We start from the raw sequence: 13,107 nt of genomic DNA, 5'->3' as shown, positions 1-13,107 counted from the left end.
ATACTTTCTGATTGTCTGTAAATATACCTTTAAATAATGAAAAATAAATGATAGGTTCATAAATGTAAGTGCACACAAAGAGATGTTTTTGAAACAACTAATGATGCATTCGCCAACCATGCTTGTCATAATGGCATCAAAACACTATTAATTGAATGAGCTACTCCATCAATGTACGGGGAGAACTCATTTTCTTTCCTCCTCATACAGAGTGCGCTGAACCCAGGAAAGTTAAAGGAAAATAAAATTCTGCCTTCAGTTAAATGGAAAAGAGGGAGTAGAGTTGTTCTTTTCTCCAAAGGGTGAAGCTGGGCTAAGTGGTTGGATGTCTTTTAAAAATCACTGTATGAGGCCTGACCTGTGGTGACACAGTGGATAAAGCATCGACCTGGAAATGCTGAGGTCACCGGTTCGAAACCCTGGGCTTGCCTGGTCAAGGCACATACGGGAGTTGATGCTTCCAGCTCCTCCCCCCTTCTCTCTCTCTCTGTCTCTCCTCTCTCTCTCTCTCTCTCTCCCTCTCCTCTCTAAAATGAATAAATAAAATTTTTTTTAAAAAAATCACTGTATGAATTAACTGGAGTGTCTAAATAAAGGAATTGTGAAATGGTGAGTCCCTGTCATTGACAGTGTTCAAGCATAATCTGGAAGACCATCTAACGGTGCAGTGGAAGGAACCTCTCTATCAGTGATCAGGATAGAGGGTTACCTCCAAGACCTGTTAAAATTCTACAATTCTATTATAGGCTGAATAGATTAAATCATTCAAAAGGAAAGGATTAGTTCATATGAACTTGCTCTAGAACAGTAGTTCTAAAAGTGAAGCCCTGGGACCAGTAGCATCAGCATCAGCAGGGAGTTTGTTAGAAGTACAAAAATCTGACCTCCACGACAGACCTGCTGAATAGGACACGGGGGGCAGGACCCAGCATTCTGTGTTTTACAAGCCCTCTTTATGTGAAATTTTAGAGAACACTTTCCTTGACTTTCTGTCTATTAATAAAGCTTATTAAATGGTTGGTATGGTGTGAAAACCCTTTAAACGAGCATACTTCACATACCATTACTACTACACATTCTCAGTTATACTTATGCCATAACAGATTTCAGCATGTCTCTTAATACGACTACCATTCTTATATCTTTTACAGGTGTTGGGAAGTCTTCACTAGTTCATCTTCTGTGCCAAAATCAAGTGCTGGGAAATCCATCATGGACGGTGGGCTGCTCAGTCGATGTCAGAGTATGTTGCCTATATTTTACTTTTTTAGTAATCATATGAAAAGTAACTTGTTCAATGGCCCTGGATGGTTCACTCAGTGAATAGAGTGTCAGCCCAGCATGTGGACGTCCCAGGTTCAATCGCCAGTCAGGGCACACATGAGAAGCCACCATCTGCTTCTCTTCCCCTTCCTCTCCCCTTTCTCTCTCTCCCTTCCCCTCCTGCAGCCAGTGTCTTGATTGGTTCACGCATCGACCCTGGGCGCTGAGGATAGCTCGGTTGGTCCAAGTATCAGCCTCAGAGAGGGGTTGCTGGGTGGATCCCCGTCCAGGTGCATGCCAGAATCTGTCTATCTCCCCTCCTCTCACATTTAAAAAAAAAAAAAACTTGGTTAAACTATGTAATAAAATTACAGCACTGTGATCAAAACTAAATAACGATAATAACTGGGCTTTATTAAACACCTGCTTTGTGCTAGATCCTATGCCAAATGCTTTACATGCCTTTGCTTATCTAATCTTTTTTAAATTATGAGATATAGCTGCAGAAACTAAGGCAGAGAGAATTAAACTAACTTGGCCAAACTCACACAGTGCTTCATGGTGAGGGTAGCAGACCAACCAAACGGTGCCATGATTGGCCCACCATGAGAGCTGGACCGCCCACTAGTGGGCAGTAGGGACCAGGTTGACCAGCACTGCAAAAGTGGGCGGTTTTTAAAAAAATGTTTGATGACCCCTGCTTTAGCTGTTTTTTTTGGATTTTTTTTTTTTGCAAATGTCAGAATTTTTTCAAAATATCCTAATCTTTCATTATGGTTTTACCTTTTTCTTTTTTAAAATCATTTTAAGCATACTATTTTATGGTTTCTTTTGGAATGATCTGTTTTTACTGGGTAATTGATAGATATCCTGCTTGCTGTATATGTTGACTCTACTTCATGAAAGTGTATCTGGTTTGTAGTTTTTTGAAGATGATCGTATCTTTCGCGGTGTTTTTCTTTTTCCTTTTCCTTGTGGAAGTCCTGTGTACTGTGCTGTGAAAGTGTTGTCAGTGCCTTTTCATTTCTGTTGCGGCAGAGCCCTGGGGATTTCAGTGGTCCTTGTCATTTCTCAGCTAGGAGTTTCCATGCCATCTAGTACATGTCAGTTCTCCTAGTGTTCGATTGTAGCGTGGGCCTGTGGTTTCCATTTCTTGGGGCCTTTTTATCTATTCTCGACCACTGCTGCTTGAGGTCCCTGACAGAAAGTTTTTTATGTTTTCCTGAGTTAGTGGGTACAGTTTTTCCTACAGACTGGGCAGCTCATCAAGGGTCCAGATTTCATGTCGAGAACCACAGTCTGGTCCTTGTCACTCACCCACATATACTCTCGCCTTAAGAGCTGGAAAACAAACCTCTATTCCTGGATGGACACTAAAACTCCAGGGACCAGACCCTGAAGCTATATCGGAATCTAGGTCAGTTCCCACTTCTCAGATTTTAAGTTCTTTCTTCAGTTCTAGCATCTGGGGATTTTCCTTTCGTTTGGCCTTGTCCTCTTTATTTATTTCTTAATGTTTTATGGCATTTCTGTGGATGAAAAGTCAGAGGGGACCTGTCTGCCATTTCAGCGTACCATGTTCCCAAATTTTAGATTTGGAAGAAGAACAGATTCTAGATAATGGGTTCAGTGACAGCTTTATTTAAGTTTGGGAGACCCAATATTATGTTCCAGATAAAATTTCCCTTTACACTTTTCTAGCTCCCTTCCTGTGAGATGACACATTGAAAAAATAATTAGTTTTAAACTCCCACTGCCTGGGTCAGTCCTCATTGCCTTTTGCTTCTTAAAGAGTGACCTTAAGACTAATCAGTTTACTTCTCTGAGCCCTAGTATATTATTTGCAAAGTAGAAGTAAATAATACTTGCTTTATGTAGCCTTCAGATTTGTAGGAAGGATCAGAAAAGCTTAATAAAGTTAAGGATTAGTGCTTTACAATTTAAAATCAAAGTTTAGTTTTCTGCCCCCTACCCCTTTGCCCCTGTCCTGCCCCTCTTTTTTTTTTTTTTTTGTATTTTTCTGAAGCTGGAAACGGGAGAGACAGACTCCCGCATGCGCCCGACCAGGACCCACCCGGCACGCCCACCAGGGGGCGATGCTCTGCCCCTCCGGGGCGTCGCTCTGCCACGACCAGAGCCACTCTAGCGCCTGGGGCAGAGGCCAAGGAGCCATCCCCAGCGCCTGGGCCATCCTTGCTCCAATGGAGCCTTGGCTACGGGAGGGGAAGAGAGAGACAGAGAGGAAGGAGGGGGGGGATGGAGAAGCAAATGGGCGCTTCTCCTATGTGCCCTGGCCGGGAATTGAACCCGGGTCCCCCGCACGCCAGGCCGACGCTCTACCGCTGAGCCAACCGGCCAGGGCTGTCCTGCCCCCTCTTAACTCCACCTAGAACTCAGTCTGCTCATGTCATTTACCTTTTGGGGGTTTTTTCCACATCTTATTGAACTGTCTCAATCTCCAGTACAATGTTGAATAGAAATGGTGACAGGATGCACCTCTGTCTCATTCCTAGTCTCAGGACATTTTCTGTGTATCCTTAAGTCTGGTGTTTGCTGTAGAATTTTTTGTAGATACACTTTATCAGATTACAGAAGTTCCCTTCTGTTCCTATTTTGATGAAAATTTGCATCGTGAACTAGTGTTGCATTTTATCAGTGTCTTTTTCATGATAATCATAATACTTTAGTTTTATTTTGTCACTGTGATAAATTGTGTTGATTGATTTTTTTAAATGTCAAACCAACTTTGCATTCTTGGGATAAATAAACTTGATCCTGATGTGTTAGTCTTTTTATATATCACTAGATTCAGTCTGCTAATATTTTTTCAAATATTTGCACCTAAACTTATCAGAAATATTAATCTGTCATTTCTCTTTCTTATCATCTTGTGGAATTTTGGTGTCAGGGTTATGCTAACTTCATAAAATGAGTTGGGAAGTGTTATTTTTTTTGGGGGGGAGTGTTATTTATGTATCTGTTTCTCTGGAAGAATTTATGTAGGATTTATGTTATTTATTTCTTACATATTTGAAAGAATTCACAGGTGAAACCATCTGGGCCTAAAATTTTCTTTGTGGGAAGTTTTTAAATAACATTAAAATATGAAAATGAGCCTGGTCTGTGGTGGCGCAGTGGATAAAGCGTCAACCTAGAAATGCTGAGGTCGCCGGTTTGAAACCCTGGGCTTGCCTGGTCAAGGCACAGATGGGAGTTGATGCTTCCAGCTCCTCCCCCCTTCTCTCTCTCTCTCTCTTCTCTCTCTCTCTCTCTCTCTCTCTCTCTCTCTCTCTCCCTCTCCTCTCTAAAATGAATAAATAAAAAAATATATATATGAAAATGACTGTTCTCCTTGTGTCAGTTTTGGCAACATGCTTTTGAAAGAATGTATCCATTTCAAAAAGTTGTTTTTATATCCTCTGTTGTCTTTCAATATCTATAGGATCTTGGGTAGTATTGCTTCTTTTGTATCTGGTATGGGTATCTTGTGGCTTTTCTCTTTCTGTCTTGTCAGAGGTCTATCAGGACAGTTTTTGGCTTTGTTGATTTTCTCTATTTTATATATATTTGTTTTCTATTTCATTAATTTCATCTCTTTTCTTTAAGATGTCCATACCTTTTGGCAGTTTAATTTGCTGTCCTTTTTCTAACTTCTTGAAATGGGTAGTTGCTTCATTGATTTTTTTTTCAGGCTTCCTTTCAGAACTCCGAGGCTCTAAATTTTTAACTAGACAGTTTCAGCTGCACCTCTGAGATTTTGTTCATTATCATTCAGTTCAAAATGTTGTCTGACTTCCATTATAATTTATTCTGTGACTCAGGGTTGTTTAGAAATATGACACTTAATTTCCAAACATTTGAGAATATTTATTATCTTTTAATTATTGCTCTCTAGCTTACTTTCATTGTCTTCAGAACACACACTGTATGATTTCATCCTTTGAAATTTGGTGAGATTTGCTTGATGTCCCATTGTATGGTTAATTTTAGTAAATGTTTCATGTGTACTTGAAAAGTATACATATTCTGTAGTTACTGAATGCAATGTTCAAGTATGAGTTAGGTCAAGTTAGTTAATTATTTTGTTCAAATTTTATTTATTTTTTGTCTGCTTGTTTCATCAGTTGCTAAGGAATGAGTGTTATAATCTCCAACTATTAGTGTCAATTTGTCCTTTCTTATTTTAACTGTTAAATTTTCATTTATGTATCTTGAGGTTATATTACTAGATGTGTACTAATTTAAGATTGTTTAAACTTCTTGAAGGATTTAACACTTTACCATTGTTATATGTTTCTTTCCAAATCTGGTAATACATTGTGCCTTGAAATCTATTTTGCCTAATAATAAAGTAAGTAACCAACTTATTTATTCTTCCCATTTTTACTGAGATATACTGGCTTATAACTTTGTATTAGTTTAAGGAATGCAACATAATGATTCAATGTGTATACATATTACAAAATGTTTTTTACAATAAGTTTAATTAACATGTATCACCTCACATAGTTACAAATTATTTTTCTGTGATGAGAACTTTTCAGATCTAAGTGTCCATCAACAGATAAATAGAGAAAATTATATACAAGTGTGCACACACACAATGGAATATTATTCAGCCATAAAAAGAAAGAAATCCTGCCATTTGCAATGACAAATACATATAAGTACGTGTATCTCTTGTAAGTAGGATATAGTTAAAGTTTGTTCTGTTAGGTGAATAGTATTTGAGGAGCACTGGTTTGGACAGTGGTTCTCAAACTTTTTGAAGTCAGGGCACACTTAAAATCCTATAAATAATTGTAGATGCACTATATACAAATTTCTGAGAACTACATTATAATAATTAAGTCAAATATGAAAGAAAAAAATATAAAGTCCAAGAGTGCTTTTATGGTAATTAAACAAAATAAATATAACAAAATTAAATTTATTCTGACATTAAAAAACATTTTTATGTTACATTTTTTGAGTTATGCTTTTTAGAATTCATAAAAAAAAAGAGGGATTAAAAAATTTTAAAAACAACAAAAAAGTTATAGATACATTCTTAGTAAGATTTAGTAAATTCGGCAGGTCCCGGCACAAATGTATTAAGTTTTTTCATTCTTGTGTTTATGAGAAACATGAGCCTGATATGTCCTAGCAATTTCTTCAATGTTTGGGCATATATTTGAAAGGCAAACTCTCATTTCCTTGTCAACAAATTGAAGAATTCCTCTCTTTTTATGATCAATTGTGTTGAGTGCAGAAAACCCCCATCATACATATCATCTTAACTTTACACCAAACAAAGGATAGAAGAAACTTGTCTTTCCGGGGAACATGGGGGGTAGTGTAAACCAATCCAGCACCACAGCTTAACAGCCTTTTGCAACCTAATCAGGCAAGTGAGGTGGGGGGTTGGGCAGACTGTCAGTTTATAGCCAATTCCCCACACCTCTGTCCCCCAACAATCTAAACTCCAAAAACCCTGGGGTTTTTTTGGCCCCCAACAGGCACATATTTCTCTGGAATACCATAGGGCACACCTGGAAATCTTCTAGAGTGCACCAGTGTGCCCTGGCACACACTTTGAGAACCACTGGGTTAGGATATGGAATCAGTCTTCCAGGTGGATATAGAATTGGGTAATGACAAGACTTGCAGCACACAGGTAATAGTGTGAATCTGCTACTGATAGGAAGCTAGTAGGTATAATAAGGCAAGGAGAGAGAGAAAATAGTATAAGTGGATGGTACAAAGCCTTTAAATAATGCAAATTTTTTAAACATAAGGACAGAGGAATAATGTACTGGAAGTAGTTTTAAAGAGTAAGCCAGGCAATTTTTTTATTTTTCAGTTACAAGGGTGTAGGAATATGCTGTGAAAATACACAGAGTTAGGATTACAAATAGAGACAGAGAGGCACCCTAGGGCGAAAGCATGGAGCAGACGAGAGTCCAGGGGCCTCTCTGACCCATACTGGAAACAGAGCATGCTAGAAACAGCCAAACAGCAGGATAAGATTTAGCAACAAGAAAACGTTTAGGCTCTCAGAACAGAGATTAGAAGTCATCATGTTCCTTGTCCTTTACTTCACCTCCTTAAAAGTTCTGCTATCTGCTTCCTTCAGTGATTTGTACTGTCTAATTAATAATCTGTGTAAGGCTGGGGACGGGGCTTTAATCCTTGGATCTGCGGTCCAGGACTGTTGCCTCCCCTCGGCTCCTCTGTGCATTTCATCTGGTTTCCGAGTAGTTCATTGTCACGGGGACAAGTGGTGCCCCGTGTGAGGAACAGGAGCCAAACGACAGGTTTGCTGCTCCGAGTAGTCATTGACACCGCAACACGGTGATTAGAATGAGGAAGAGAACTGCATCATCCAAGAGGGCGGCAGGAATAGAGGCTGGCAGCGGCTGATACAGTGACCTTGAGGATAAGAATAATTTGGAATTTTGTCACCAGGGAGTGAGGCTCCAGGAGAAAAGTGGAAAGCTTTAAAGGGAGAAAATAATTGGGGGTTGAATGATGGGTAGTGGAAGCAAAAAGCAGTCGGGGACGAGAATGTGAAAAGCCAGGTAAGACCCACTTTATATGGTGACTGGGATGACAGGGATGTAAAATGCCTTGAGAGTAGCTGGTAGCAAAATTTCCAGAGAAACTTTGCCCCAAAAGTCCACCGTATATGAAGGTGGAGGTTTGGTTGTGTCTGTAAGGGATGTCTGTGCAAGTCCCAGAGACCAGACCAACGAGAGATTGGTTAGTTCTCGAGTCGGACCAAGGTTTAGAAGTAACAGTAGTAATTTCCTGTGGAAACCATACGTTTGGAAAAAGTGAAGTTGGAGTTTCCTTTAGTAGCTTACACTAGACTGCATATTTTTTGAACTCTCTCTGTAGTTCCAACTGAATAAAGGCTACAGGAGTCCAAAACAAGTATTATGTAATGTGGCTGATTTCACTGGAATGAGTGTGGTACTGCTAGACTCCTTTAAAGCCAGCCTGTCCTGCATTGCATATTGTGGAAGAATGGATCCTGTGGGGTTGAAAGCAACCATGCTCTTATTCCTCTTCATCGTATCTGCAGCTGATCTGTCTTCCATCTTTGAGAAGAATGCATTTCTTGAGTGACAACATAAATGAAAGGCATTTTTAAGTGATAATCTCAAGTAAAGTTGTCATAGGTATATAAATCTTTTTGACTATTGTTATAATAAAATGAACATTTCTTTCCTCTAGCAAGAATGAGTATGTCTGCTAAAGCCTTTACCTAAGTAGCTTGGAAGGACACTTTCTTCCTAGCAGCTTTCATATTACAATTACAGCTTCATAGCTCCGTTGTTATTGACACCTGTGAAAGGGGACCTCCAGAATCAGTGTAGACACGGATACACAAACAGCTGTCACACAGAGCTCGTTTTACGTGTTTAAGAGCCAACTAAAAATAGCAACAATAAAGGTGATAATGTAATTGTTTAATTTCAAGTACTAGATGAAGCTAATGAACTTAATGAATGTACTCAGTAATTACTAACATTTTGGATTTAAGATGCATTGCAGAGGTGTTAATAACTGAACTGAAGGCAGAAAGTTTTTATTTTGTGGTATCTTTATTTATTCCTGTCTTCTGATTTTGTTGCCCCAAGTCTAATGGGACTAATATAAATGCATAACTACTCTTATTTATGCAAACAACTTACAAAACTTGATCTTTTCACAGATTATAAATAAGGAAATTGATTTGTCATTTCTAATTCATTTTAATGGGATTTTAAGTATAATTTACACATTGATACAATCAATATTTATTGAATTCCTCTTTGGACAGCATAACAATGTGCAAGCACTGTGGAGAAATGATCTTTAAAATAATAGCACTACTACTGATAATAAAAGATGGCAAACACTTTGGTTAGACTAGGCACCTATTTTACATACCAGTTCATTTTATTCTCACGGCAACCCTTCAAGGAAGTTACTATCCGTGTCCCTATTTGCCAGTGAAGCAGTTGAGGCACAGAGATGTTAAAGGACTTGTCCAAGGCCACATTGCTAGTAAATGATGGAGTTGGGAACTGAAACCCAGGTGGTCTAGTGCAGAGCCTGTGCTCTTGATCACTCTTCTCTATTGCTTTGTGTTCCAGAAGAGCAGTAAGAACTAATGCTGTTAAGTTGCAGTAACTACCAGACTCATGTGGCACTTTAAATTTAAATTAAATAAAATTTAAAATTTAGTTCTCCGGTTGAACTAGCCACATTTCAACAGCTCAGTGGTCGTATGTTGCTAGTGGTTACTGTATTAGACATCTTCATTATCACAGAAAGTTCTTATATAAACAGCACTTACATAGAAATTAGTGTTCTAGCAATTCAAGTGAGAAAGTGAGATGCTTGTGAAGAATGGAAAGTTATACTGAGTATTAATGATTGCAGTGAGTGGCCTGGCAATGGATGAATGGACTATTTCCCAAGAAGGGGAATATATATTTATAGGTGAAAGAGAAAGAAATAGTAATACATTCAGTTCTTGACATGATGAAGGGCAGTATCTGAGTTATCCACCTGAGTTGTCCAGAAAGCTTTTGAAAACGAGGTGCTGAAGCTCAAGAGAAAATTCTGAGTTGGAATCATCTATATAAAGATAATCCTAAATCATGGGAGATGATGAAGTTTTCAAAAAAAGAACATTTAGAAAGAGAGGAGCTGTGAACTTTGGGGTATATTTAGAGAGTTGAAGGTGAAAGACGGGTCAGAAAAAGATTGATCAAAAGGTAGGAGGATAGCCAAGTTGATGAAATACCACAGCAAAGAGATGAGAATTTCACGATTTTTAGTGTGAAATACTATAGAGGTGTAAGTACTGAGAAGGAGAAAAATTGAATTTGTGATGATGAAGTCAGTGCTGACCTTTAAAAGTGCAAGAATCTTAGTGGCAGAACCCAAATTATGTGAATAGGCAGAGAGGAAATAGAGACAAAGATTTAAGTCAATCTTTCACAAAGTTTACAGGTTAAATAGAGGAGTAGATGACTACGGAACAGAAGGGAAAAGTAAATGGGGTGTTTTTGGTTTTGTTTTTGTTTTTAATTGAAATGAGTTTAACATGATTACTTGAAAGGAGAGGTAATTAGCGGCAACCTCTATATTAGTCATTCATCATTCATTCATTCAGTACGTATATTGAATACCTACTGGGTATCAGACACTGTAGGGAATAGGAAGTGCACACATACCTCATTTTATTGTGCTTTGCTTTATTGTGCTTCACAGATGTTGTGATTTTTACAAATTGAAGGCAAGATCCTCCACCAGCACAAACATTACGATTCACTTTATTATGACCGCTTCATTGCGGTGGCTGGGAACAAACCTGCCGCATCCTCGTGGTATGCCTGTATGGCCGTGACTGAAACAAATCCAGTTCTTGCTCCCTGATGCGCTTTCTGAGTTGCTCTTTTCTATCCTTCTCTCTTTTCTCCCCACTCTCTCCTAAGACCCTTGCTGCTTCTCTTTAGCAATAATTCTGCAGGCATATTTACTAAACCAAACTTACTAGCATCTATAATGTTCAGCATTCTTTCTTGATGTGTATGAGTTGCTTCACTAAATTTGTTTTTGCTTTTTAAAAGTTACAAGCAATGAATTAACTCTTCAAATGAGACAAAAACCTTTTATATTTAGTGTTGGTTTGGTTTCCAATAAAAAGTCGAGTTAAGTAAATGAGAAGTACCCACGCAGCAGTAGCATTGAAGAGTATGGCTCTTGCCTGACCTGTGGTGGCTCAGTGGATAAAGCATCGACCTGGAAATGCTGAGGTCGCCTGTTCGAAACACTGGCCTTGCCTGGTCAGGACACATATGGGAGTTGATGCTTCCAGCTCCTTCCCCCTGTCTCTCTCTGTCTCTCTCTCTCTCCTCTCTAAAATGAATAAAAATTTAAAAAAAAAAAAAGAAGAGTATGACTCGTTTTCCTATTTGATCATCAGCACATACAATTGCTGCCTGTTGAGAAATTTTTCCTTGTATAATTGTAAAGTCTGTAACAACTTTATTAAATCCTTGATGACCCATTTAAGTATAAAACACATTGCTTATAGTTTCATATCCCCCCCCCCCCCTGCCATCAAGTTGGGTTCTGAGTATCGCACTAAGGAATCATTTATTGTGTCACTAGCAATACCTGTTACAGTGTCAGGCTTTCCCTTGGAGATCACTCACCCATGTAAAAGATAGGGTGTTATAACTACAAGTTACAGGCCACTGGTTTAAAGTTCTTAGGGCTCATTTTATTTGAAGTAAGCTAAACAGTATTAATGGAATAAGTTGGAAAGGAAGGACATTTTTTTTTTCTAATGCTAGAGGGAAACAATGAAAGATTTGACTGGGGAAGGTATTTTGTCAGTCTGGTTTGGGACTATGTGTAGTCAGAAGTTTTGGGTAGCAGACTTGGTATATTGCAAAGTGAAGAGGGCTTGCTACCTGGGAACTGTATTACATGATGACTATTCTTAGAAGAACTACAGTAGCCTGACTTGTGGTGGTGCAGTGGATAAAGCATTGACCTGGAACACTGAGGTCACTGGTTCGAAGCCCTGGGCTTACCTGGTCAAGGCACATACGGGAGTTGATGCTTCTTGCTCCTCCCCTTCTCTCTCTCTCTCTCTCTCTCTCTCTGTCTCTCGTTCTCTTCTCTAAAATGAATAAATAAAGTAAAAAAAATTTTAAAAAAAGAACTATAGTCTTTTAGGGGAGGTAACATTTGAAATAATTTTAGAGATAAAAGTGGTGTGCTGCAATGGTTGCTAGGCTGTGTAACAGAATCACCTAGGGAGCTTTCTTTAAAAATAGAGGTTTTGAGCCCCACCCTAGAAGCTTTAGGGGTGGTCCAAGAATCTGTATTTTTAACAAGCTTCCTCTTAGTTCTGATTTAGTTCATTCTCAGAACTATACTTGAGAAGCACTTGGTATTCAGTAAAATAATAAGCTGAATATCATAAAACATTGGAGAATGAGATACCCTAAATTGATTGATTGATTGATTGATTTAAACAAATATAGCCAAGCATCTAATATGTACTATGTCCTATGCTATTTTCTGGGCCTACAAAGATGAATAATACATGATCCCTGTCCTTAACGCTCAAAGTCATAGAAGAAATATTGGCAGATAAATAAGACAACGTGGTTAGAAATTACTGTTGTAAACAGGGTGTTATGGGAGCAAACAGGAGTACCTAAACCACCCTGTTTGGTTTTGGGTCTTGAAGGGAAGGGAGACAGGATCAAAGACGCTTCACTAATGTGGCTGAGCTTTTTAATTTTTTTTTATTTTTTTATTTTACAGAGACAGAGAGTCAGAGAGAGGGATAGATAGGGACAGACAGGAACGGAGAGAGATGAGAAGCATCAATCATCAGTTTTTCGTTGCGACACCTTAGTTGTTCATTGATTGCTCTCTCATATGTGCCTTGACCATGGGCCTTCAGCAAACCGAGTAACCCCTTGCTCAAGCCTTGGGTCCAAGCTGGTGAGCTTTTGCTCAAACCAGATGAGCCCGGGGACTCAAGCTGGTGACCTCAGGGTCTCGAACCTGGGTCCTCCGTATCCCAGTCCGACGCTGAGCTTTTTGTTAGCAGATAACTGATTCCTTATAACACTTTGTATTGCTTGTTTTAGTGGTTTTGCTTAGAAATATTGCTAAAATATGTTTCCTTTCTTTCTTAAACACAACTCATATCATTTACCCTTTTTACTGATGCCTTAGCATGATTACATATTATCAGTTATTTATGTCATATAACAAGTAGTAATACCTTTTATCACAGTATATAGAATTAATTCCCATTATACAAAATGGTCCCAGTTG

At 38.7% G+C, this 13,107-nt stretch overlaps 1 protein-coding gene across 1 annotated transcript in view; it reads left to right on the top strand.

Annotated features, from left to right (window-relative positions):
* The window catches only part of RABL3 (RAB, member of RAS oncogene family like 3), a 40,350-nt gene that overhangs the window by 2,244 nt on the left and 24,999 nt on the right, over positions 1-13,107 (top strand). Inside the window, exon 2 of the mRNA XM_066347942.1 lies at positions 1,152-1,243. Within this exon, the coding sequence (XP_066204039.1) occupies positions 1,152-1,243 (92 nt within the window). The remainder of the gene's footprint in view (positions 1-1,151; positions 1,244-13,107) is intronic.

The sequence above is a fragment of the Saccopteryx leptura genome, chromosome 8, assembly GCF_036850995.1.
Source record: "Saccopteryx leptura isolate mSacLep1 chromosome 8, mSacLep1_pri_phased_curated, whole genome shotgun sequence".
Classification (NCBI taxonomy): domain Eukaryota; kingdom Metazoa; phylum Chordata; class Mammalia; order Chiroptera; family Emballonuridae; genus Saccopteryx; species Saccopteryx leptura.
The sequence above is the reverse complement of the archived record's forward strand: the minus strand, read 5'-3'. Positions and strand labels throughout refer to the sequence as shown.